Source organism: Cyclospora cayetanensis, unplaced genomic scaffold (assembly GCF_002999335.1).
Source record: "Cyclospora cayetanensis isolate NF1_C8 unplaced genomic scaffold, CcayRef3 CcayRef3_contig_31, whole genome shotgun sequence".
NCBI classification, from domain to species: Eukaryota; Apicomplexa; class Conoidasida; order Eucoccidiorida; family Eimeriidae; genus Cyclospora; species Cyclospora cayetanensis.
In genome coordinates, this window is record NW_020312270.1 from 102,496 (window position 1) to 127,212 (window position 24,717).

The 24,717-nt window shown below is 53.9% G+C and overlaps 3 protein-coding genes across 3 annotated transcripts; all 3 read right to left on the minus strand.

The window, feature by feature from the left end:
• Window positions 1-1,498: 1,498 nt before the first annotated feature.
• Window positions 1,499-8,728, minus strand: LOC113146454. Its single transcript, XM_026333847.1, has 8 exons — window positions 7,738-8,728; window positions 5,538-7,460; window positions 4,982-5,209; window positions 4,215-4,577; window positions 3,253-4,006; window positions 2,624-2,919; window positions 2,121-2,296; window positions 1,499-1,915 (listed from the first exon to the last, which is right to left on the minus strand). Exons 1-8 carry the CDS (start codon window positions 8,726-8,728, stop codon window positions 1,499-1,501), a joined length of 5,148 nt encoding a protein of 1,715 aa, XP_026189632.1.
• Window positions 8,729-10,964: 2,236 nt separating this feature from the next.
• Window positions 10,965-17,466, minus strand: LOC34617978. The gene is made up of 13 exons (XM_026333848.1): window positions 17,002-17,466; window positions 16,695-16,854; window positions 16,243-16,524; window positions 15,976-16,091; window positions 15,337-15,843; window positions 14,824-15,204; window positions 14,387-14,685; window positions 13,953-14,120; window positions 13,591-13,678; window positions 13,261-13,371; window positions 12,953-13,077; window positions 11,978-12,778; window positions 10,965-11,757 (listed from the first exon to the last, which is right to left on the minus strand). Exons 1-13 carry the CDS (start codon window positions 17,464-17,466, stop codon window positions 10,965-10,967), a joined length of 4,296 nt encoding a protein of 1,431 aa, XP_026189633.1.
• A 1,987-nt stretch (window positions 17,467-19,453) lies between these two features.
• Window positions 19,454-24,704, minus strand: LOC34617979 (GTPase Der). The gene is made up of 12 exons (XM_026333849.1): window positions 24,563-24,704; window positions 23,438-23,694; window positions 22,995-23,060; window positions 22,648-22,764; window positions 22,327-22,406; window positions 22,048-22,161; window positions 21,834-21,946; window positions 21,405-21,508; window positions 21,106-21,273; window positions 20,624-20,746; window positions 19,792-19,904; window positions 19,454-19,622 (listed from the first exon to the last, which is right to left on the minus strand). The coding sequence occupies exons 1-12, from the start codon at window positions 24,702-24,704 to the stop codon at window positions 19,454-19,456; spliced, it is 1,566 nt and encodes a 521-aa protein (XP_026189634.1).
• Between the last annotated feature and the right edge of the window lie 13 nt (window positions 24,705-24,717).

Consider the following 24,717-nt stretch of genomic DNA (forward strand, 5'->3'; position numbering starts at 1 on the left):
AATATAAGGAGGCAAGCGCCGAATGAGCCAATAATATTGTCAGCCTTGAGGGAACAAAATTAGAGTGGCGTTGAGACACTCGTCTACTCAATGCCAACCTAGATTAAGCACCTGTGCTTCCCCGATAAATGAGCCAAAGTGCACTTTTCGTAGTTGCAAAGTCTGTTCGCTCTCAGAGCTCCAGAAGGCGGGCCTATCGCCAATCTGTTTCCGTTGCAAGCCTGGAATGGTATGGCTTTTGCGATGCGTTCTCACAGCCTACCTCCAGCCAGAAAGAAAAGGACAGCGACGAATCGCATTTACCCAGTAAATGCTGATTAGCGTGTGATTCGACAATCAAAACATGTATTCATCAAAGTAGTACCAGTGGTCACCACGGCCGCACAACCCTTTTTCGGCACACTGGTGTGCATGCCTTTTAGGAACCTGTCGTACACAGCTGGTACATTTATGTGCGGTTAAGCGAAATACAATGTTTTCTGCAATTCTACCAGAAAATTGTTTCCCTGGTGTTCATCTTCGCCGCACTAGGCACGCACCACCCGGTTTCTCAGTATCCCATCTGCTTCCGTTTCGTCAGCTGCCGATCCTGTGAAAAATGAGATAACTTTTATGCTGAAAATCGTATATATTGTCGTGCAACTGCGGCCGATAACATTAATGTTGGATTGGGCACCACGATTATTAAATGTCTTGGAATCACTCAAGTAAAACACCTAATTGCTTGAAGTTGTGAAGCTACAAAAAGAGCCTTAGCACTGAAACTGCTGGATTTCAACAAGCAGTTTGTCATTTCAATTGCTTGCAGTTGTTGACTACTCTTGTATTCCAGTTGCTTGGGAACAGGAGAAGCTCTACACTAGCAAAATATATGCTGCGTGCATGCACGCCAAGACACTATGGTGAAACGTCCGAATTGCCCAAAGGATGCAGACCTGCGTGTGCTTCTTAGGCTGTGCACAATGGGGGTCGAGTATTTGAGAGATTTTTTTTTCAGATTAGGTGGTCAGCTCCCAGTTTTCTTTTTTTTAGAAGTTGCTTCCATATAGAAACCTGGGGAGCCCTTCACTACATAAAGATGCTGATGCAGGTGGCCCAGAAGTTAACAGTAGCTCTGAAATTCACAGATAGGGATGAGCAATCATGGCCACATGGGACGTTCGCAGGTGAGGCGGCTCAGTGTTGGATAAATAACCGCTTACGTATGTGGCTTCATGCAAGCTATGGGAAAGTACACCCAGCATTTTAAGATGGTCATGAATCCAAAAGCTAGTAACCAATAATAATAACGCCTCGTATCTAAAGGCTTAAGCTGATGGCTAGTTTGGTCTCGGTACAGGTAACGAGTGCTTCGCGGATGGCCAAAAGAATGAATACAACTTCCTTGGTGCGGACATGCATTGTAAAATGGCTGTTTTACAACGCATGCGCTTGAAAGCCCTGGGTGCGTGTAACAACGATCGCCAGGGGACTCGGAAGCAGCATCCCTTTGTGCTCGTCAAGAGTGAACAGAGTTCCTTAGGGAAGCACCACCCTTGAGAACTGCTTTGCGCCTCCCTGTCATTTCAAAAAGGTGTGTTCTTCGATATGTGCTTGAGAGCAGTGCGTGGGTATGGTGTCTCGCCTCATGCCTCGTCCTCTCACCGCTTCCACACCGACGCATCAGCACTTCCTCCACATCCATACCAGGGAGCGCTCGGCTTAAAATACACTTGGCAATGTACATGTGGATGTCATCAGTGACTGCGTGCCTCATTTCAATCTTTTGCAGAAGCAGCAAGAGCACGGACAGAGCCATCCGTCTTTCTTGAGCAGAGTGTCCAGTTTGTTTGCGCAACTCCCGGGAGCACTTCACCACATCGGAGAGGATAGCACTCTGCGTCAATTCGATCGCCTTCCTCTTCCGCATGTACTCCTGAGAAGCATTAGAGCTCAAAGACACAGCACCTATCCAAAAGATGTAAATGCCGGACTGCTGCCTTTTTAAAACTACCACCACCACGGATGGTTATCCAGGAGCATGCACATTCTACAAGGTCACTTGTTACCGGTCTACCCATGAGCGTGTGGCAAACTCATGTCAGCGTGATTCGGTATCACAACATGAAAAAGAAGCTCACTTTGGCAGAGGCGAGGTACAACTCCGATACTTGTCGCCGTCCACAATCGCACGAGCTGAAGGCGGGCATTCGACTCCAACAACCAACTCGACCAGCTACGAGTTCGTTCCCGATGTCCATGTATGCCTCTTTCTGGATTGCCACGAGCTTTACGAAACGCTGCCGCAAAGGGCGGCCTGAGATGCCGCAGCAAATAGTGCCGATTCCTAATCAACTTATATAGTGTAGACGCAGCAGCAATGGCTCAATCATTCCTAAATTCACTGAAAACTTTTTTGAGTACTGGGCAAACCGTAAAAAACAGGCACTAGGTACTCAAGGAGGCATCTTCCCTGGAACGCGTGCATCCGTTATTAGTGCAAAAGCCAAAATTATGGCCTACCCCACGCGTGCACCCCAAGAACGTATTCCAGCCCCGCAACTCTGCGCTTTCTGCCCGGCTCTCAAAGCAACGATGTAAAGAAATGTTGTACTACTGGATGCAAAAGCTACTTCCTGTTTACCACTTGCTGTTTGCATCAAAAGATTGCAGTTTGCGACAGTCGCCTGAGGAGCACCAGGCGTGCTTGGGTCGGAGAAGTTGGCCTCAAGACAGTCCATGAAGTCCTGACAACTATCTGCAATGCTCATCCTCAGGTAATCCATCAAGTCCAGCACTCTGCCCAGGGATACATCCACCCACCACAAAGGGGAATGAGGGCACTTAGTGCCCTCTAGGAATAAACGGCGGCAAACGAACAGTTTTGGTTCGAAAGAATGATGCAAGATCTCCGTCGCCTTCTGAAGACACTCAGCCGGCCTGTTGTATGTTCACAGGCACGCAGTTACAAAGCCTAACAATAAATCCAAAAGCTGGCACACAGGCAGAGGGGAACATACATAAAGCGTTACGTAGGTACAAAGGCACAGCTAGGTTGGTGACAAAAACCGCAAAGATTATTCCAGGAACTGACATATACTCTACTCCTCGAGGCGAGTGATTTGAGCTTATGATGTTTTTAGGCCCCTGCCTCTTATCATACATGGACACGCATTGATTATATTATCCTTTGCCGCGTTTGTGGTGAACGGTTTCAAGACCGACAAAAAACTTGGGAAGGATCTGGAACACGACAAAAGCGGCTTAGCTCACGATGCAAGTTGTCTGGATCTCTGATGGCGGGAACGAAGATGTGAAACAAAGTGTCTTGACTTCAGGGCGCTGACAGGTCGCTGTAGCTTCTTACGGAGCTTTGATCGCCGTTTTCTGCCTACTCTCATTGTTTCCTGAATGATCATATGATGGCTAAGCATAGTAGCGACAGGGGTCCGTCTGAATGTCTCCGGCATTGCAAGAAATCCAATCCCGCAGCAACCTCTTCTCCATTTTGGCTCTTGAGCCCTTTTCGGCTGCTTGAGTGCACTGTTGGTGATGAAAGTGTCCTGTATATCCTGAAAGTGCACGACTAAATCTTCACCGGGTACGGTTGAAGACACAAGGGAGGAAGTAAGACCCGCCTTGGTTTTATCAACTACCGTTTTTATATCGCCGGCTTGGGTATCTTTTGTGCGGGCAATGAGATTATCTGGATGATTGTTTTTTGCACTGACCGCTCCTTGGTAGTGCAACGGCACTTCCCCAGTAACTTGTGACTGCAGCTGCTGCTGATGAGAGATATTGCTGTTGGGACACCCCGCAAGAGCCGGAGCAGAGGAGCAAACGCTTCGGACAAAGGCTGCCCCAATAAGGGAAACACAGCGACTGCAATCGCCCATCAGAGACTGGCAGATGTACCGCACCTCCGTCTCTGACGAAAAATACGGAGGAAAGTGGGACAAAGCCACTGCTGTGACAATGCCAATAACATTTCCCCACAGGCGGCTATTCGTCACGTTTAGCTTTAAGGCTGCATAAAGGCAAGCATCAAAACCAATGGTGAACTGTACAGCGCAAAGAGTGCACTCTGCATGAGCACTAAGTGCATATGGTTATTTTGCTGGGATTGTTTGCATGGCATGCCAGGAGAGAAAATAGCACCAAGTGTGAACGTCGGGCACGACTCCAGTAATAATCTATGGTAATCTAGATTTCTATATACAAAAATATAACCGTACCTGCAAAGGTGCTGGGACTGCTCTCCATGGACAGCCAAACCGTTTGGTAGATGAATAAACATGTCCAAAGAAAGACTTGCCCAATATACCCGAACTCGGGATGAAAGGTGCTGTGCACATCTGCTGAGTTGGCGAAGATGAAGAATGCTGCAAAGCAGAGAATAAAGTTCCATGCTAGCATCATGCCGTAATCGTTCGTGGTCATCATGGCTCCGTAGATGCATCCACATCCCAACACTGTACCCAGAAGACGGCTCGTGGCTGTGTGTACGGTGCCTTCGAACGTCCACTTCATAGTAGACACAAAACCCAACATCAACCAAGATGATACCGGCATTATAGCGCTCTTCAGATCCAATGAGCCTGTAAGGAAACACATAAGCAACCATAGCGAATGCACATAAATAAGAGCACCATGTGGTCGCAAGCTACAATGTTGAGCCAAAGATACGCCTAGGTTTCACCCGGCGTGCTATAGCAAGCATGCGTTACTCTAGCCTCCTTGCTACCATGATACCACTTTCAGGCAATTATCCACTCTACACCATAATTGATGCTCACGTTCACTGAAGGATGCGCAGTAGTAAGCAGATGAAGCAAAGTCAGGTACACGAATCATATGATGGCTGACTGTGGTTACCAAGTTTTGGGTAGAGTGTTAACTTATCAATTTTATCAGCCGGCTCGGCAGATATCTATGCATTAAATAGGCTTAAGGTATATCGCGCACCAAGCTGTGTAAAACAAAACACATGCCCAATTCTTACCAACGAGCCACAAGGTTATTTGCTTATCAGCAAAAACTCCAACAGCGTAAAGCCCCGTAATGCCAATTACAAACTTCAGGCAGTGGACAGTGTCGACATCGTTGAACCACGCTTCTGCCCCCGAGAAGCGCCACCTCCAGAAATATAAAATATCCCAAAGCCCTCTAGAAAGCTGAATGCCCATGATGGTGCCCGAGAGAAAAACCATGCGAATGTTCAGCCAGAAGCCTGCAGCGAACAACAGGTAAACAACAGATGAACCTACGATAGAAACCGAAAGCACGCAAAATACTGAATCGTGAGGCACGATAAGAGTAATCAGCGAATGCCGAATCCGTTATTGTCTAATGTAGTACGCGATGCCACCTATAGGGAAACAAGCTCAAGCAATTGCATTGGTGCATTCTGTGCAACGACACTCCAAGGAACGAAGGCAAACAATAGTGTTGCAGTATGATGTTACTAATAAGTAGTGAACAACACTTAGCAAGCATGCGAAACCGTCTATACGCGACGTTTGTATCGACAAGTGTATTACACCTCGATACAAACTTACGGCACCAGGAAGGCGTCCTGTCCGCGTAGAGGAGAGCCTCTATTGCCGCACAAAAATCCAAAGTATCTTTACTAGCAATTTGAATGACGGAGACAACAAACATAGTCAGTTTAACTTGTTGCTTGAGTGCATTCTCATCTTGTACTGCCTTTGGATGTCGTTCGTACATCTCTAGAGTATACCAATTCCTCTCACTAGACGATAAGGAGCTCCCAGCTAAAGAAGACTGATGCATCCACTTATTCATCCCCGGTTTTGCCACTTCCGTCAAGGCGTCCCTGGCCAAACGGCCCCGAACCCCTTTCCCTGGGTCGTTCATTTTGAAGAAACGCCTAAAAGACGTGCGTCGGAGATTAGATTTGCCTTGGTCCAATTCATGGCGGCCAGAGTATGAAGCATCTTGGCCTAGGAGCCCCAGAAGATGCACTACTTCCATTGAAGGAAGACAACTAAGGTCCCCAGTGGAGGCGGAACCTTTGCCTAGGCCTCTAACATAATCGTGTTGTGCTCTGCGTCGCGGTTTGGCTCTTGCAGATCCTCCACCAGCAAAGTGTTCTTCGGCGTCAGCATCCGCGGCAGCCGCACTTGTTCCGTTTATCCGCATTCGCTTACCACCAAAAATAGGATTTTCGGTGTTACCTGATGCTCCACTAGTCATGGACTCAATGCAGTCGCTTGAATCACGCTCTTCCATCCACTCGTCGGCTTTCCCTCTTCGTTCGAGGCCCTCCAAGAGCACCTGGTTTCTGATATCGCCGGCATCCATGCTTTCCGATCGCACTGGGATCGTAGCAAGACGCAGTGGCAACTTGTCGTCCTCACCCTCATTTCTTCTTCCCGCTCTGTTAGTACCAATTTCCATGGCTTTCGTCTCGAAGATAGAAGCATTTTCAAACAGAGAACCCTGTGGACTGGTCACGTTGCAGCTCATCGATCGACCAAAGGAAGACTGCACGTCCAGACTCGGAAGATTTAAAAAAGGGTTGTACTCCGACCCCAAAGGCGACCCTATAGAGGTGTCCAGCTCCATTCTGCCCTTTGGCAGCTTGACCTGCGTTGCCGCCTTGGAATGCAAGAGCTTGATTCGAGACTTCATAGCTGTCTTTCCCCATGCGGACGGATGCACAACTTCTGCAACTGCAGGCTGATAGTGGTCTGGCGCAACTGATGGATCAGCCGGTTGTGAGGCTCTAAAGCTTACTTTCCTACCTAGCCCTGGCTTGCGGATACTTGGCAACGACTGCTCAACGGATCGGCTCACATCTGGCCCTGCAGTATCCTCCTCATTGTCATAGGCCTCATTTTCCCTGCAGGATTGAATATCCTTTGGAGGGAACACCCCTGTTTGCTGTAAAAGTCCGTGCGCTCTTTGCACGAGCTGTGCCCCTTTGGACGGCTGTCGCGTAAGAGGCCCATAGCCCAAGGAACTGCGGGCTCGCACCCCTTCCATGTGTTCCCTCAAACGACTCAGACGCTGTGCTGCTGCACTCAGCTTTTCATTGTACGTGGTCCACCTCCGCAGAGAAGGACTGAGAGCAAGGACACCAGCGCCTTCCTTGCAAACTAGAATGGCAATCTTGACGGAATGTCTGACTTCGTCTATATTTGCGAGCAGAGCCCGAGACCGTTGAACTACAAACACATCCATGGCTTTAACGATAAGAGCCATTTGCTTGGCGGCTCCTACAAGATGCATGCTCGCCTGAAGCAGTACCTTCTGCACCCTTGCCATCTCCGGCATCACGTTGATACGGGGACCAGGGTACAGCCAGTACGGCTCCCTTCCACTCTCTACGAGCCGAACCCTTAAGGCACTTTGAGAACCTAAGGCGTGCAGGAGTGGAGAGACGGAGTTGGCCAGTGTAGCCGCAGCCACTTCCAGCTCCGTTTTGGATGCGGAGAAGGCCTTGTCATCTGCCAAAGCTGCGAAGAGCAGACACGCGGATCACGGATAAGGTACTGGAACGACGCGACAAGCGCGAGTTCAAGTTATTTCCAAAGGTCGGAACAGCCCCCCCCCCCCAAAAAAAGCACGCCAGGCAAACCACTGAACACAAGGCTGCAAGTTGCTACTCGAACAGGGCGAACAGCAAGAAAAACTACTGGCCTGGTGAGCTCATACACGTGAAGCAACACACAAGGGACGAGGATAGGGTAACTGGTTGTAATAGAGCAACAAAAAAGTGTATTCGGTCCTCACTGAGTGTTTGAGTCAACCGCTGGAGTGTGCTGTCAAGGGCCCTCAAAGCGTCAGCCACCTCGGTCATGTTGTCTCTAAGCTGCCGCCTGGCGATGGTCCTTTGGGAGTTCCAGGGTGGCGTGGCTATCTGCACGGCGAAGAGTGCAAGGCCTACGAGAGTGAAGACCATGGACCAGAAGAGGTAAGTAAAGAGATATTGGATGCCGTCCGTGATATCTTCAAACGTGCTCATCATGTTGCGCAGCTTCATCAGCATGCAGCACGAGTTATAGGGGATGAAGGTTAGCGCAAATTTTCCAAGGTGCGTAGAATCGATCGCCTCCCTAAAGGGTGGGACCCGGTAGAGCATCGGTATACGAAAAACGGTCACCCAAGAAAGCAAAATAAAAATGACTGCCAGGGCAACAAACTGGCCTCCCACTCCGCCTACATATAACGCTGCGAAAGAGAGCAATGTCACCACAAATGTCACCACAATTGTCAGCAACCAGACCCAAATTGCACTGTACAAGGAAGAGCTGTATTCCGGCAAAAGAGTGGCGTTGAGGCAGTACGTAAGCAGCAAAAAGTTGGTCCCAAGGTAGTTTTCGGCCGCTAATTGCAGGTTCATGTGGATCGCCAACACCATCATCGCCGAGATCTTCACTGAGCGAACCAAACGATGCACCCAGCTCGCCTTCAGGTTTTTCCACGCCACGACCCAGAATTCTGGAAAGAATACCTTATCAATAAAGCCTTGACACAAGGCTTTAGGCTGGCAGCACCCCTTGCTGCCTTCACACCCCGTACGGAAGCCATTGTCACTGCTAGTTTGGCAACTGAAGAGACTGCTACCCTCAGATGCCGCAGCATCGTTGCTGCTGTTCCATTTAGCCTGCCCGCCCTGGAAACCTCGGGGCCGAGAGGGGTGAGGCCTTGAACTGAGACGACGGCGTGCCCAGGTGAGGCGCCACCCCGTACACCTGTGGCCCTCTTGCAAGGGAGATGCCATCATTGGCCTTTCATACCGACCCTCGTAGGGATATAGAGCAGCACAGTCGCTTCTGACTCATGCTGGACAAAGGGAAGTTCAGCTTTCAACTATTTGTGGGTGCGCCACAGGCATGCAAACCCTGAAGGGGAGCGGTAAGCATGCCTCATTGGCAGCCTCGGCCTGCTGCTCTGATAGAAAAAGAGGTTGTAGAGAGTTCATTAATGGACGAGCTGGTGCAGGGCTCAGAATTCGCTCCTGCACACAGCCGCACAGGGGAAAAGGGACCGTTGGGGAGGCGAAAGCGAACCAGGGCGAGAATGCAAGGAAGAAGAGACTATACAGGCCACGGAACAAAACACAATAGTGGTAAAGGCTTTATTGCCCGAAGGTTTGGACTTCGCCGCGGCAACGAAAGCTGCCAAGGCCACAGCAAGGGCCGACAAGGGAGCTGGTGAGTGTTTAGGGTGCGGGCCTGCTGCGCGGTAATTCCCGAAAAGCGGCATCAAATAGTCCATGCTTTCCGCAGTAACATTATATATTTTACAAAATGTGCACGTTTCCCTCACTGCGGAAAGGTTTGCTGCACTCCTCAAGAGCGATGTGGCACACCGGCTTTTACCCGTTTTAAGCATGTATCGACTGACCACTGGACAGTCATCAGGCCATCTTGACCACTAGCAGGTGTCCATTACTTTTTGCAATTTTGGGTAGTTCCTATGTTCTTATGTGATTCGTTTCCCTCCACCATCAAAGTGGACGCCCAGATAAAAGATGGTCTCAGTCCCGTGGCACTAGTATTCCCGGGAAGCACAGTGATGAGGGCTTGTAGTTCCGCCATCCGAAAGCCCTAATTCAAAGCTACATCTGGTTCCTAACGTTTGATGAAAAGTTGAACCTACGAGGAGGCGTTGCTCCCACGTTATGCTGCCTACGGCTTCCTCTGTCTGCTGCTCTTCTTCTTGAACCCTGCCGCCTATGGCAGTCCACAAAAGATACGAGGGGTGCAGACGTAGTCAGAAGGCACAAGTGGTGCAGAAGTGATAGTCTTCCTGGTTCTTAGGCTAACCAGCTCCACCGTTGGCTGTGGCGGGATGCTGGCCTCTTACACTGTAGCAGCAGGGCGCATGCTGCAGTTTGCCTCTAACAAGGGCTGCTAGAAGGGCAGAATTCGTGGACTCCAAAAAGGGACTTTTGGGGGGGATCCTGAGAGAGTACAGTGTGTCTTCTCTGGGATCATCGTCCACGCGACAAACGTCGTGCTCCACAGAAGCTCAAAGCTAGACTGAAGGTCAGAGTTGAGAAACGCTTTACTCACGACCTACTGCAGATCTAATAGAAAATTATTGAGTAGGCTTCAAGTGAGATCTCACACTTTCCTGCCCCTGCCACTCGGGCTCACATCATGCGGACACTGAACTACTGCTCTTCAATAAATAGGATATTTTTAACAGACACTCAACCAGGCAATTCGTTACCACTTACCAATAAAAATCATAACTGAAGAGGTAGAACATGCTCAATATAGTAGAGCCGGAGAAGCCAGCCGAGCCACGACAGCCGAGGAGCATGCACGAACAGGAAGACCACCCTCGGTTGAAGCAGAGACCCGAGAGGCTGCGGTCGTAAGACCCTCTCCAAGGCACCAGCAGCACCTTAACAAGCACCACGTAAGAACGGTTTCGCTGCGAATCAAAGCCCTTACTCCGATGTATTCACAATAATCCACCACAAATTCATGGGGTGTATCAATTGATGCTCGAGCAGCGAGTAACCTCGTGTGGCCCGTTTCCATAGCAGGCCAACCAAAAAGCTTTTGCCATACCAAGAGAACAAGGCCGCAGTCGTTCCAGCTAAAGGGGGACCCCCAATCTTGTGTTGCTTTACGGGTAAGGCGACAGTTCGTCAACGTAAAGACGAACTCCATGACGGAGACAGACTGTTTGTTGTTGCTACTATCGATTTTATTCTATGAATGGCTTGACTCTGCCTACTGAGACTTGCCGTGAAAATCTGAGCTCACTGCACTCTGTGGCGAAAGGATGGGAGCGGGAAAGAAGGGGAGTCACTACACTTTCAGAAATAGTGGAAGAGGGGGGATTAGGGGGAGCAGCGTATTGGCACGTCCTCAGGAAACTACTGAAGAGGCTTTCTTTATACTTAAGTTCGCTGCAACCCTCGGGCAGCAAGTGTCTTCTGCAGTCTTACAGCGGAGGCTGCAGACAACAGTCGTAAGTGAGGTTCCCTGCAAAGACCCTTATACTTTGGTGGCTTGGAGAGTTGCTAGGAGAAGCACCTCGGGGAACTCGTCTTCTGATATGACGGCGGAAAGCATCGGGTTGCAACCCACAGCACTCAGCATGGCGCACAAAGGATTAGGGCTCGTCGCATTGCTGCTGTTGCTGCTGCAGCTGCGGTTCGCAGGGATTGTTTCATCGCTGCACTCAGCTGCGGCAATGAGGATGATGTCTGCCAGAAGCCGCGAACGCACACTCGGCAAGAATGCGGCGGCTGCTGCTCCTGCTGCTGCGGCCTCGAGATCTGAAACTTCTGACTCGAACAGCCCCGCGCCTTCACACCACAGGGGCATGTAGAAGTGTTGCTGGAGCTCGCGCTCGCGCTGATGCTGCTCTTCGTGCTGCAGCGCTTCCAGCAATGCCTGTCGCTGCTGCTGCCGCTGGCAATACAGGCTCATCGGCTCTGCCGATTCGGCAGAGTGCTGCTGAGCTAACGCACCAAGACGCCTAGAGAGCTGCTGCACCTGAAGTTGTTGCTCTAGCTCCGCGGCAGCGGCAATGCGCTGCTGCTGTAGGTTCTCCTGGTCCTGCAGCAGAGGGAAATGAAAGTTTCGTCTTTCCGAAGCGAATGCGCAGAGCAGCTCAGCGATGTGCTGCTGCTTCTGCGGCTGCTGTAGCGCGCTAGCAACGAGATGCTCAGCGGCGTAACCCTTGCGGCTACCGGGTCGAGCGGCAGCGGCGGCCTTCAGAAGCGAAGAAAAAGCCTCAAGTGCAGCGAACTGCTGAAGCGGCAGCAGAGGCAGTCTGTGCGTGCTGCAGCAGAGCGGCAGCAAACGAGAACCTAGCATGGTACGCCTTCACAAACTGGCAAGCAGCTAGCCAAAGCGCAAATGCAGACCCCCTCGATAACACACAGGGCGCCGAGATACAGCAGCAGCAGCGGCAACTCCAGGAGCAGCACTCAATGCGCCAACATATCGCGAGCAGATCGCGTACTGTGGTCTTTGCGACACACTTGAGGAGACGGCCATACCTTGTCTGAAGCTGCATTTGCTCTTGCCGTAGACACAGTAGGGCCTGTGGGAGGGACGCCGCAAGGGGTGCAGCGAGCAGAAGCTCGAGGTTGCGTGAAAATACGCCATTTCTGTCATTGCTACTGCTCTCGCCAGCGCCACTGCTGCTGCTGCTGCTGCTGCTGCTGCTCGTATCTCCGGTGTTTGCGATGTTTACAGGGAAGACCAAAGCGGCAGGGGCACGAGCGGCACTGCTGCTCTTGCAGAAAGCAAGCGATTCAACAACGAGTGGGATAACGAGTCCTGGCAGCAAAGCCTGGTGCAGCCACTCCGTCACACTGTAGCGCTCGTTGCGTTTGGCTTGCGCAGTCGCAGCTCTTCCAGGTGCCTCCTCCCCGTCCACAGCAGCAGCAGGAGCAGCAGCAGCAGCAGCAGATGCGGCAGCTGCAGCAGGCAGCGCCGCAGCGGCGGTGTGACCGACTGCAGCACGCCGCGCTGCAGCAGCTTCCACAGCGATGCCAAGAAACGCCCCGTAGGAGCAAAGGGACAAGCAGAAGAATCCCAAAAGGCAAAGTGCATACTGCTGGTCGGCGTCCAGCTTGCTTTGTGCGTGAACAGTGACACCTGCCGCAACACGAGGCGCTCCCTGAGCACCTGTGACTGCAGCTGTGGCTGCTGCAATGAGAGAAGGCTGCGGTGTGCGGGCGACCCGAAGCAGAGGCAGCGCTGCCTTGTGCTGCGATTGTGAATCGAGGTAAAAGAAGCCAAAGATAGAGAGCAGCAGCTGCAGCAAGAACTGGACACCCCGCAGCACTCGCGTCCTGCAGAAGCCGCAAAAAAGACGCAAGGCAAGGCACGCATCGCCCGTTGGACGCGCCGCCATCACCACTCAAGCACCGCGAGATTCCCACCGATATCAGCAGGGAAAGGCCTTTTATGGTCTCAGCTGGCAGCATGCAGCGAAGCATCAGAGACAACAACAGCCCCTCACTCACTCCTCATGATGCTGCAAGACACGCGCCGTTTCCGTGGACGGGGCCGTAGCGTTGAGGGCAGGCAGCACCTCAGCAGCAGACTCCCAAAGCAACTCGGCTACTCGACAAGCAACGGTCAATACATCCTGCGGCAGCAAACGCTCTCGAAGCAGCGGCGCATACGCATGCAAACCCACGTACCCAGGCTGACCACGAGGCGCACCCCGAAGGAGTCCATATGAGGGTTCCAGCCTCGTGTTCTTCCTGCAGACTGCCGCCTTCGCTGATACTGCCCCTGTACCCCTTTGCTCGAATAACTGCCACCTTACGGAAGGAAAGCTATTGCACATCCAGGCAACGAACGAATCCAAACGATCATCCGAAGCTCCCCCCCACGCTACAGAGCTGCGAGACCAGAGCACCTCTCCTACCAGCACAGCCTGCAGCAGCAGAAGCAGCAGCAAGCCCTCCGACGAGAGCGAGGCAATCAAAAACAGCCGCTGCTCCCCTACTGCAGCCAAGGCTCTGGCATAAGCGGATCTAGAGGGTTGCCACCATGGGCAGCTGCAAGACAAGGCACCACCCTTCCCCCACGTCCCTATAGGGGGAGCAGCGAAGTGCATGCCAAACAGACAGACGCGTGTTGCACTCCTCCTCACCCGCCGGTCAGGAGACAGCTGCTGAGTAATCCGTGCCAAAGACACGTCGAGAGGCCCCCAGTTCCTCAAAGCGCCATACACGTACTGTCTGCATGAAAACAACGAAAACAGCGAAGACAACAGCAGCAGCACTGGAGGCGGCCTGCAGGGGGCTTGAAGCAAACGCAGCAATGTGCAACGCGAAGCCTTAGCTGCTGCAGCGATTTCGCCAGCGCGCTTCGCCACGACACCGCTGAACTCGAAGCATCAGCAGCACGCAAAGCGACTCTGCCTTCAGCTGGGCTCGCAACACCTAGCTACCGCCTCATTCACACCGCTGCCAGCACCAAATAGCAAACACTCCTTCCGGCTTCCCTCCGTACCCCACGATCTCGTCGATGCTTTCGGCACCGATCGCAAAGAGACTGTGTCGCTGCAAGACAACTGCCTCTCTCCCCGTGTGCTGCTGCAGCTGCAGCTGCCCCATGTCTCGCAGGGTGCAGAGCAAGAGAGCAGCGAACCGCTGAATCTCCGGACTAACGCCGCTCGACCTGAGACGTTCCCCCACAAAGATGCCACACACACACAGCTCACGCTCAACGACCTGGTGCGGCTAGCGAGGCCGCTCTTTGCACCTGCTGCTCTTGACGTGCCCTGCGCATGCCCCCTTCGGTGCCTGTGCAATGCTGCATACCTCCCCCGAGTTCGCAGTGCAACCTATACACCTGTCACACCCGCCCATCCTCCCCGAACTGCCGCAAAACACCATATATCAGCCTTCTTCCCCCCAATAGCGTATCCGCGTCTGCTGCCTCACCCCAAGGCCCTCCCTCCGTTGCGAGGCGCCGCGCAGTACACTGTAGCTCCCGTAGTGACCATCTGCAGCAGCTGCTGCAAGAGCAAGCGGGTATGCATCCCTTCCTCTGCTCCTGCCGTCGCTCCCGCTGCAGCGCCAAGCCCGTCGGCCTCTGCTTCACACAGGCCGGCTATGGGAGACTCCATGTAGGCTGCAATCAGGTGTATTTGCAGTAACCTGAAAGAATCTTGATGCTCAGAAGCAACGCGCTGCTTGCCGCTGCTGCTGCCAGTCAGAGCGTCCGACAGAACCGGCAGACGCTGCGCCAGAAAGTTCACAGCAAGACAACGGCAGCTGCTCAACCAACGCAGCTGCTTCCGCCACGCACACCCACAGCACCGAGCATCAGCTGCGCTGCCACACAGTACCTGAAGCAGGTGGGAGAAGAGGATCGCCACGGCCTTGTCGAAAGCAACAGGTTCGGGGAGACCTCCCTGCGCTGCTGAGAGGCTGGCATCTCCCACATCGTGCAGCAACAGCCCTTCAGCTTGGCCCCCCACTGCTTTGATAACAGCGCAAGCAAAGCCAGGCAGCAGCGACAGCACTGTCTCGCCAAACGCGTCTGTAGCGCCTTGCTGCAGCTGCCGTTGGTGCGATCGCTGTAGCGTATCACACCGCTTTTCCGATGATAGAAGGCAAGGGGCAGCATGAGGCGCAGCCGCAGTCGCTGCAGCTTCTGCTGCCGCCGAAGCCGCAGAAACAGCAGCAACTTCGCCGCTAAAAAGGCTGCGCGGCTGTTGCTTCCGTATCACGCCTACGAGGCACCGCAGCAGCTCCTCCTGCGCAAACCAACGCAGTCCAGCGAAGCCAGCCATGTAGCACTTCCAGTGCACCCGTGGCGGCATGGGGAAGAGCAGTAGAGGCCCCTAGCAGCAGCGGCAGCACTGCGAACAGCAGTGGCAGCTCCTCACATGGATAGAATGGCAAAGGGAAAATACTGCGTCACTCCATTGCTCAACGACAGCAAATAAAGCCTCGACGTCTGCCGCGATGTAGCCGTAGACGCCGGCTTCCTCTTGACTCATGCAGTAATGACTCTCGCAATGACCAAATCTGCTAGTGGTGTTGTCGATGGCGGAGTTACTGCCGCCGCTGCCGGGAACCTTGTTCGCGCTGCCTCGCAACGTGCTCCTGATGCTTCGCAGAATTTGGCTGCAGGTATACTGCAGCAGAGCCCGCTGCGGCTTCCCCTCACCTTGTCTTCCAAGAGTTGATGCTTCAGTGCTGGCCAAAAGGCTGCTGCTGCTGTCGAAATTGCTGCTGCTGTCGAAATTGCTGCTGCTGTCGGTGCCCTGCACGTCGTATCCCATTGCTGTCTCGAGACACGCATGCGCACCTCCTCGCTTCCTGTTCTCGCTGGAGCCGATGTTTTCTTGTAACAAGTCTTTCAGTGTTAGGCCGCATGGCCATAAGGCGCTCTAGAAAAAAAGCAGCACCGACAAACAGAGCAGCAGCAGCAGCGAAGTCTCACCACCCCTACACGACGCCTGCCAGCGCCAGCGGCCCTCTTTCCGATGGCAAGAACGCAAAAAAGCAGCAAGGCAGCTAACCCTAAGAACCGAAGAGGCATTAGAAAAGAATTCAATGTCTTGCGCATCACAAAGACCATCGCCTCCAGGCAGGGAAAAGCCCTCGGTGCCGTGTGCATCGAGCCAAGGTTCGGCCCCTGAAGAGACAGTTCACAAGCGACAAAAGGCACCGTTTCAAGACTGCAGCAAGCAAGCACGCGTCAAACAACTATAAGCACAGGCAAGCGGCAGCCACCTGCCCGCGGCAACGGCAGATTCGGCAGCAGTCGAGAGGCGCAGGCAGCTTACCCCGCAAAACTTGCACAAGCCAAGAGGCCCCCTTCGCTGCTGCAAGCGCCTCAGCTTTCCGCAGCTCCCCCCCTCGCAGACGCCTCCAAATCGAGGCATACAGGCAACTCGCTGCCTTTCTGTCCGCCGCTGAAATCGAGACGTCCACAAGACCTGCAGCACAGGCATGACTCTCTGCTGGAGCTGCAGCTAGCAGCAGCTGCTGTTGTATCTGCCGCGCCTGCTGCCCAGGGAGGCCATATGGCCAATCCATGTGATAAAATCCTTGCTCCCCCCTGATGGCTGCATGCAGCAGCACAACATCCGCACACAAATAAGGCATTACACAGCTTCCTGCGGCAGCTGTCCTCCGCTCGTGCTGCCTCTGCACAGCCAAGCAGGGGACCTCACGGCTTCCTTCTGCGGAAGGGAGAAGGAGAAGGAGAGGGAGCTCGACGCTGATGCCAACGCACTGAGCTGCTGCTGCAGATCGGCAGCACTCCCTGAGAAATCGCCCCTGCCCAGAGCAGCAGCGTCCTGCAGATGCTCCTGCTGGTGCTGCTGTTGCAGCCATAGCCTGACCGCGAGCAGACACCGCACCGAGCGGTAGCGAGCGAAGGCTGCCAGGAATGCCTTAGCGACATGCATACACACAGCAGCGAGGAAACGGAAGATGCTGACGCTGGGCTGGTGTTGCTACAATTCCGCCTTCTGCAGCCAATGTGCTCGTGTTCGCAAGCAACACACACACGCCGACGCAAATGCAAAACGCTCAGTCACCTGGCCTTCTGAAATAAGCCCTGTCGCATACAGATCTTCACAAAGGCCTTCAGAGGTAGCTGCGCAGACAGCTCCTGTCAGTGCTGCTGAGGGAAGGCTTTGCGTAATTTGCTGCTGCACTTTGTACCCAAGTGCATCAACCTGCAAGAGGAGCTTCAGCAACAGTAGGGTGCTTTGCATGTGCTGCCGCAGAAGCTGCTGCTGCGCGCTGCTGCAGCAACAACCGAGCACCTGCCTTTGCTGCTGGTGTTGCTGGTGCTGGTGCTGCTTCGTTTGCGGATTGCCGTTGCAGCAGGCGCAAGAGGACTGGAATTCCTTCAGGCAACGCTGCACAGGCTGTAGCAGAGAGATCAGGATGTCACGGGAGGCTCCTGCTGTGGCAGCAGCAGCAGCGGCAGCACAGGCCGTTGCCGCATCGCCTGTTGCGGTTGTTTCTGCTGGTGTCGCAGCCGGGAGTCCTTGCATCTTTCTGATGCAGAGGCAGCAAGAGTTACTCCTGCAGATGGCAGCGCTGGCGTTGTTGCAGCAGCAGCTGCTGCTGCTGCACACGAGGTTTCCTCGCTTCAGACGTTGCAGAGAGCGAAGCGTCCGTAAGATCCCTTGACGTTAAGTGAATAGCCAAGCCGCGGTTTGCGCGGGCTTCTCATGTCAGAGCATGCTGTTCGGAGAGGCGAGAAGCATGCGCGTCCTCTTTTTGACAAAGTGAGCATTTAAAAGCGAAACGCTATGCGCAGAGAAACGTCAACGCAGCACAGCGAAGCCAGTTCAGGAAGCGGGCTGTCTTGGCATCCCCACGAAAGCCGCTGCTTCAAAGAAGCCGGTCTTGGTCTGAATGTATGGAATGCGTTTAGAGGGTAGAGGGTCTTGAGAGGTCTTTACGGGGTAGACAGTTGCGGAGGGCTTGGCTGCATGCGGCGGGCCGGCCCTTAGATACTCCGAACCCAGCTAAGAAAGCTGCAACGCAAGCTGAAAATACTACAAAAGAAGCGTATTAAAGTGGAATTTCGCAGAATATGCTTACTGGGTAGGGTGGTTTTCTGGCATGCCGTGTAGGACGCCCCCTTCAACGCCAACATCTAGGCAGCCACACCGTGCCGTTGGAGGTTCAGCCTCTGCCGCGCGGAACTCTCGAGTTAGACTTCACAATAGATACTTTGGGGAGGTTGGGGGCGTGGGGATGTGAGTTCAGGCGGGCAGATTAAAAAGGTGCTGTGTATTTGCCTCGGCGGCAGATTTCATGTTCTGTGCATTAAGAAAGCTAGGAATGTGGGTCGGCAAATGCTTAAAACTGTAGCTAGCTCTCTCATCGCTGCCTGCACGTTTTACCAGGATTTCCAGTACACCAATACGCCCAAAGCACTCTAAGACACCTGTGTCTGCTCTGACGTCAGCCGGCTTAAGGCCGCCTTAACAGACGCCGAGTCAGTGCTGCTCATAGCGTCTTCAGAAAGCGCCTGTGGAGCTTAAAGAAAGCCGGACGTTGAAAGGGGGGTCGCTCTGCTGTTCTCCAGTCATGCCTAGTCCTCTCTGTTCCCGGCCTTGTACAGAGACAACTTCAAAATATCATCCTGTGTCTTTGCTGCCAGTTCCACCCTGGCGCCTTGTCCCCCATGAAGCCTCTACCTGTATGAGCTATATATGCACATACCGTGCGGCGTTTCTACGTCTCTGTTCTGTTCCTGCGTCTCTGCTGTCCTCCATGCCTTTCAGTGTAACGCGATCACCTGTCACCCTGTGCTATCTGACTGTATGACACCCCCCAAGAGGCTTTTGCTAACCCCCGTGCCTTCCGACCTCTTCTGCCCCCCCACCCCTAGCGCCCTCTTAGGGGCAAGCGGACGTTCAGCAGGCCTATAGGCCAGAACACACGGGTTGTTTCTGCTCTGTGCAGCTCGCAGTATCCGAGTTTGTCCACGACCTCTAGTCAAAACAGACCACACATGCGGGAGCACTGTAGCATCGATTCCCCTTGAGGCGCGCTTGCCTGCATTCCACACCCCCTTCGTTAAATACGAGCAGCTAAAAGCTCAGGCGTCGCGTCCCGAAGCGCTCTTTCTAGACCCGCATCCGGAGTAAATTGTGTTGCTCCGGCAGCGGGAACACCAGGAGCTGCACCACGTTCCGTTTCAGCAACGAGGAGAACTTCCTCCGTCTTTTCTCCTATGAACCCCAATAAATGGTCCGTCTCTCAGGTTTCCCCTAAGTACTTCTGTGGTAGAGTGTATGCAAACTAAGCATTGAATTCCTTACCACTTTAAGAGACCTGAATACCTCTGCTTAAGGACAAAACACACGGCTTTGCCACCCATCATGCATGGACCTATTCAGAACCCCACTTAGTGCCTGTCTTAGCGTCTTTCTGAACTTTGCTTCTGAAAAGGATTTGGTACATGGTTCTGTAGGTATCAATGAAGGTAAACAGACGTCGCCAAGAACGGCGCAGGTTTCTTCCTTAGGCCGTCAGGGCGGCCTGCTGTGCGTTCTCCGCTGTCTCAGGAACTGTTGCATGGTACGCAGGCGCTTGTCCCGAAAGATCCACCTGAACGGCAAGCCATCGGAGAAATTTCTCTGCCCTGAGCGCTTGGCTTTTACAGTGGCTGTTGCTTTGAAGTATGGCTACCCTGCAATATTTTGTGCCCGAGCGAAGGAGCTTGCGCTTCCAAATTGGAATGGTGAGCTAGAATCTAGGAATATCAAGCAACGCTCAAACAGTTAGGACCTCCTTTGTTGCTACTGCTGCCCCTCCTGCTGCAGCACACTCAGCTAGAGGGGTCGTGAGAAAGGCCTTACCGGATCGGCGTTCCTGTCATCTTGAAGGCACTACGGACTGCAAAGTCTAGGTAACGCCTGTACGCCTCCGGAAAAAATTCTCCCTTGTTGCAGAAAACAACCATTGTGGGCACCTCAGACGCAACCTGCGTAGCGGATACACAGGGACACGGCACTCTTCCCTTATTCTCCTTTCGACTGAGTCCGACCACTGAAGGAGTGTACCAGCACGCTGCCTCCGGGAAGAATTACATCACCCTGTATCCGACATACATAAAACACACTATAGCCTGCAATTTCAAATACCCTCAAAAAAATTAAATGCGCTTTTAAGGGTCAATAGCTGTCCCAGTTTCGTTTTTTCCTCATTCCTCTCTCGCCGTGTCTTTCATCCGTTCGCTCATTCGTACTGTGGATACGTCCATTTATATATGTATAGAGGGAGAAAGAGATATTCTTGAGGTGCTTCCCCCAGAAAGAGCACGTCATGCCGCGTAGAGTCCCTATCAAGCTTACCTGCTGAGCCAAATAAATCTTTCCTCTTTTGCCGTCCTTGGTCAACGGAGGAGGAAAGACTGCCACAGCGTCCCGCACTACAAAGTTTAAGAGCGCCGTCGTCAACCGTCGCTTGTGCTGTATCAGAATAAACACGCAGATGTCCACAAGGCCTTTTCCCATATCTCTGGTGGCTGGCAAAGCACGGCAAGGGAGGGAGAAGCAAGAGTATGCACTACTCCCCATGCATCGACCACGAAAGAGGCTGCAGAAGCTCACTTAGGGCAGCACGCATCGGCAGTCGGGGTAGCCACAAGAAACCCAACACACATGCCAAACAACGCATGTGCAGCTTTACCTGCTGGGCTGCGGCGTCCACTGCCGACCATATCTTTGCTACTCCGCTGCCGGTTTCTGCCGAGACAAAAAGAACCTCGGCCCAGTGTACGGGGAACAAGACTCTGCGCACGTAGTCTACTGCCTAGTAGAAAAGAAGAGCGCAGACTCCACGCATACATAAGCATAGGCAGAAAGACACTGCACACGGACCAGCATGCCGTAGCGACAGCAGCCCCCTCCACGGAAAGCTAAGGGTGCCAACCCACACCAAGAGGGACAGACAGACACGCCCCCACACATACACACACAGGGGCGGCGGCAAGCAAGGGATGAGTGCCTGATGGTCTGCAAGATTATTGCTGGAAAAGGCTTATAGAGGGACAGTGACGGAAGCCGAGGCTGCTCCCACCGCTGAGGGAAGGAGAGTGTGGGAGGGGGGAGGGAGGGAAGGGAGGGCAAGGAACGGAGTTGATGAGTGCGAACGTTCTATGTGCGCTGCACCTCATTCTGCTTGAAGGCCTCCGTCTGGAGGGCTACATCCCATTTGTTAAGGACAACAACTACTGCTCGACCAAGTGCCTCCAACATCTTCGCCAAATTCACATCCTGGTGCGTCAATCCAACCGAGGCGTCAATCACTAGCAGGCAAACATCTGCCCTTAGCGCCGCCTGCGGCAAGCAGCGACGAAACGGGAGCCGTGCGCGCTAGTCATTGAAATTAACGATGCGACAACCCCCCGCGCATGACACGCGAGAACAAGTAAGCAGCAGAGTTGACACTGGAGGCGCCAGGCACCCACAGTTTTAGCGCGAGCAGCCATCTGCAAGTCGCCCGAAGAATTCCTGCGAATCATGCTGGCCCTTCGGATCCCGGCAGTGTCTACCAGGCAGTAGAGCTGCTCTCCTGAGGCAAAAGACCAGAATGTACACGCTATCGGATGCGGGTGTTGCCTGGCGTATACCCGGAGAAAAGCATAGGAACGCGTATTCGTCAGACGGTGCGTGGTTAAAGGGTGCGCGTCCCCCTACTTTCAGATTTGCAAAGACTACACGCCTTTATTCCGTTTATGGCTGCTTTTAGGCAGCACGCCAAAGCCATGCCGCTTAAGTGCTTGCAGTGCAGTGCAAGACACTACAGAAACCCAAACAGCCCCGCTGCTCTGGGATCAGTGGCCGAGAAGCATTCCTGCAGGAGTTGCCTCTGCCTCGAGGCTCGCCGAAAGACGCACCTCGCATGACGAACTCGTCGACTGCGTCCCTCGTGGTCCCCGGCAGGGGACTGACAACACTTCGCTGGCAATCCAAAAGGCGGTTGAGCAGCCGCGATTTACCTGCGTTAGGCCTGTGCGCATTCAGGCAGCTTCCTCATGACACACAACACGGCCTGTATTCCGAAGCCCCCTAAAGAGGAACTACGCAGCGAGCATTCGAGGGCAGGCCTACCTGCCCACCAGAGCCACCGTTACGTGCTCCCTAAGCCCCTCCATCGAGGACTTTGTTGTGCGGAGGGAGGGGCGACTCGATGGCTTCCCCAGCTTCGCCATCAGGTCCATACATCTGAACAGAAGGCACACGCGAACCTGGGATCGTTCATGGGTGCCGGACACACACATGCGCTTGCCGTGCTCCTTTCCAAGGCCGAAGCGCGCGCGAGAGAGCTTCACCACTTCAAATACCAGTAGCCACCAAGCGTCTGAGAACTGAGACTTTGATACTGCGCACTTGTCGAGAAGCTCGCCGACACCCGTCCCAGTAGCCGCGCTGCACGCCAGGGGTTCTCCAAGACCAAGTCGCCAAAAGACCTGAGAAAAGGCATGCAGGCCCGTAAAGACTGCATACCCCACCCCCCACGCCAACAGAACCACACAGAAGGCCGGAACAGGCCCGTGGCATGGTGCTTAGCATATTCCCCCAGCCTAACGGCTGCACGCGGGCGCTCCCGTTGTCTGTCATTGGGCTGTCAAAGCCTTCTCCTTGAAGGAAGCTCATCCTGCAGCCCTTGCTGCACCATTAGCGGCGGCCAAAAACGTAGCATGTATGTACCTGCGCCTCGGTTGCTGCCGTCTTGGGATTTTCCATCTTGTTGACACACAACACAACGGGCAGCTTCAGGTGTCTTGCCATCTCCGCGAGGTATTCATCGTCGCTCTGTACGCCGGCCTGACAACACAAAACAAGAACCGAGACCAAATACGGTGTACAGACACCGCGCTCCATGGGAGTTTCGGCAGGGTTTCAGCAAGGTGCTGCCTTGCCAAGCTGGATCGTGCTGTGGACGCGAAGCCAGGCGTTTCACGAAAAGAAGGAGGACCGCTTGAAGATTTAATCCGCGAGTTTCCGCCCTCCCTCCCTCCCTCTTCCGTGTCTCCCCCCGAGGCTCCTGCACGCACCCGGCCGTCCACTACCAATACGGCACAAGCAGCCTGCTGCAGAGCGAAGGCGACTTGATCCCTCAACTGCACAATACAAAGCAGCCCGCACAGAGGCAGGCGAGAAGAAGGGCGTTCTCTCAAGACGGCCGGAAACAGGCGCAAAAAGCGGCCCATATCTCCATGGATTTGTGCATCATATTTAGGCATGGGGGTCATGAGGGGGGGCTATCTACATGGGCGACGATGCACAACTGCGCCACCGCAAAAGAGACTACGGACCGCGATGACTGACGGCAAGAGCAGCCGGCAAAAAAGTATGCGCTGTCGATGTCGTTCTCGCCAAACAGATGTGCAGCCGAAGCAGCACACCAGCACGGTATCAAAGGCCCTCCCGTCAAGTTGGTGTCTGACTACAAGGGCATTGTCTACAAAACCTTGACCAGGGAAGCGCCAGTACGTACCTGCAAGGCTAACGGCCCCAACTCCTTGTCGTCCATCAAAAGGCCTCCCGTATCGGCGATTTCGACGTGTTCTCCCCGCCACTCGAGGGCAGCAATGAGGCAGTCTCTTGTGGTTCCTGCCGTGGCGCTCACCAACGCGCCTCCGCGTGCTCCTCCCAAAGGCCCTCCAAAGCAGATGCGGTTAAACAACGCACTTTTTCCGACATTGGGGCGGCCCAGGAGACAAACGCGGCGACAGAGCTGCGGAGTAATCGCGGCTCCTGGTGGGGAAGCCGGGGGGGGAGGGGTTGCTGCTGCTGCTGCTAATGCCGCTGTTTGCGCTGCTGTCTGCTTTGGAGGTGACGCATAGCAAGACGGCATTACGCGCAGGCCTGCAGGAAGCCTCGTGTGCAGCCAACCGAGGGAGGCCTGCACGAACCGACGGCCCTTGCTGCCAGTTCCAAAGTGCTTGCGCTGCTGCAGAAGCCTACACGGCTGCGCATGCAACAGGAGCAAAAGCAGCACCAGCGAAGCGAGGACGCCACCGCGCAGTCGTCTACTGGACGCAGCGGGCTGCGGCGGCCCCTTCTCCCGCGATGCGCTGCTGCGACGCTGCCGGCATGCAGAAGACACTCTTCTGGACTCCCGAGGGTGTGGCTGACAGGGTCTGCAGCAGTACGCGAGCATTGTAGTCCGTCTGCCGCGTGAGGATTGCATGCAGTGTTCTAGGAGCCTCGCCGCCAGCTGGGGTATCGACCTGCTAGCCGGTTGAGCCTCGAGGTTCAGCAGAGGGCATCTACGCCTTCTATGACACCCCCCTTCTCCCCCCTTCCCCTAGCTGACTGGAAGCCAGTAGCCTAGGGTAGGTGACGCGCTGGTCCCATGGGGGAAGTCTGTCCTACCAGGAGAGAGAAGAACACATGCAAAACAAAGAAAGAGGGAAGCCCTCGCCCCACGCACGCGCTCAAGCACGCCAGAAATGAAGAAAAATGCTGCTTTTCTAGCACACAATAGTGCATGATTGCCATGCAGACACACCACAGAGAGAGGGCCTCAAGGGAAGGGCCCCCCGCTTTAGGGGCCCCCAGTAAGGAAATCCGCCGCCACGGGCCCAATTTGTGGGGATCCTCCTTCTGGCGTGCCTGCCTGGCTTTGGAAATCGGCAAATTTGTTTTCTTATTATTTCAAACAATGCATTTAAGCACTTGGATGCGCTAGGTGACCCCTGCATTCTGCCGTCCCCGGGCAATCGGCCTTCTGCGGTGTTCGCGCTTTCTCTCTCTCTCATTCTTTTTCTCTTT

Coding starts and splice junctions, on each gene's coding strand:
- LOC34617978 (XM_026333848.1), bottom strand. CDS start 17,466: ATGCAAGGACTCCCGGCTGCGACACCAGCAGAAACAACCGCAACAGGC. Junction 16,525..16,694: donor CGATCTGCAGCAGCAGCTCA/GTGCGTTGGCAT, acceptor TGCTGCATGCAG/CCATCAGGGGGGAGCAAGGA. Junction 13,679..13,952: donor AGCATCGACGAGATCGTGGG/GTACGGAGGGAA, acceptor GTTTTCATGCAG/ACAGTACGTGTATGGCGCTT.
- LOC34617979 (XM_026333849.1), bottom strand. CDS start 24,704: ATGAGAGAGAGAGAAAGCGCGAACACCGCAGAAGGCCGATTGCCCGGG. Junction 23,061..23,437: donor TGGGGCCGTTAGCCTTGCAG/GTACGTACTGGC, acceptor TGTATTGTGCAG/TTGAGGGATCAAGTCGCCTT. Junction 22,407..22,647: donor CGGCAGCAACCGAGGCGCAG/GTACATACATGC, acceptor GCCTTTTCTCAG/GTCTTTTGGCGACTTGGTCT.
- LOC113146454 (XM_026333847.1), bottom strand. CDS start 8,728: ATGGCATCTCCCTTGCAAGAGGGCCACAGGTGTACGGGGTGGCGCCTC. Junction 5,210..5,537: donor CAGGACGCCTTCCTGGTGCC/GTAAGTTTGTAT, acceptor TGTTCGCTGCAG/GCTTCTGGCTGAACATTCGC. Junction 4,578..4,981: donor AATAACCTTGTGGCTCGTTG/GTAAGAATTGGG, acceptor GTTTCCTTACAG/GCTCATTGGATCTGAAGAGC.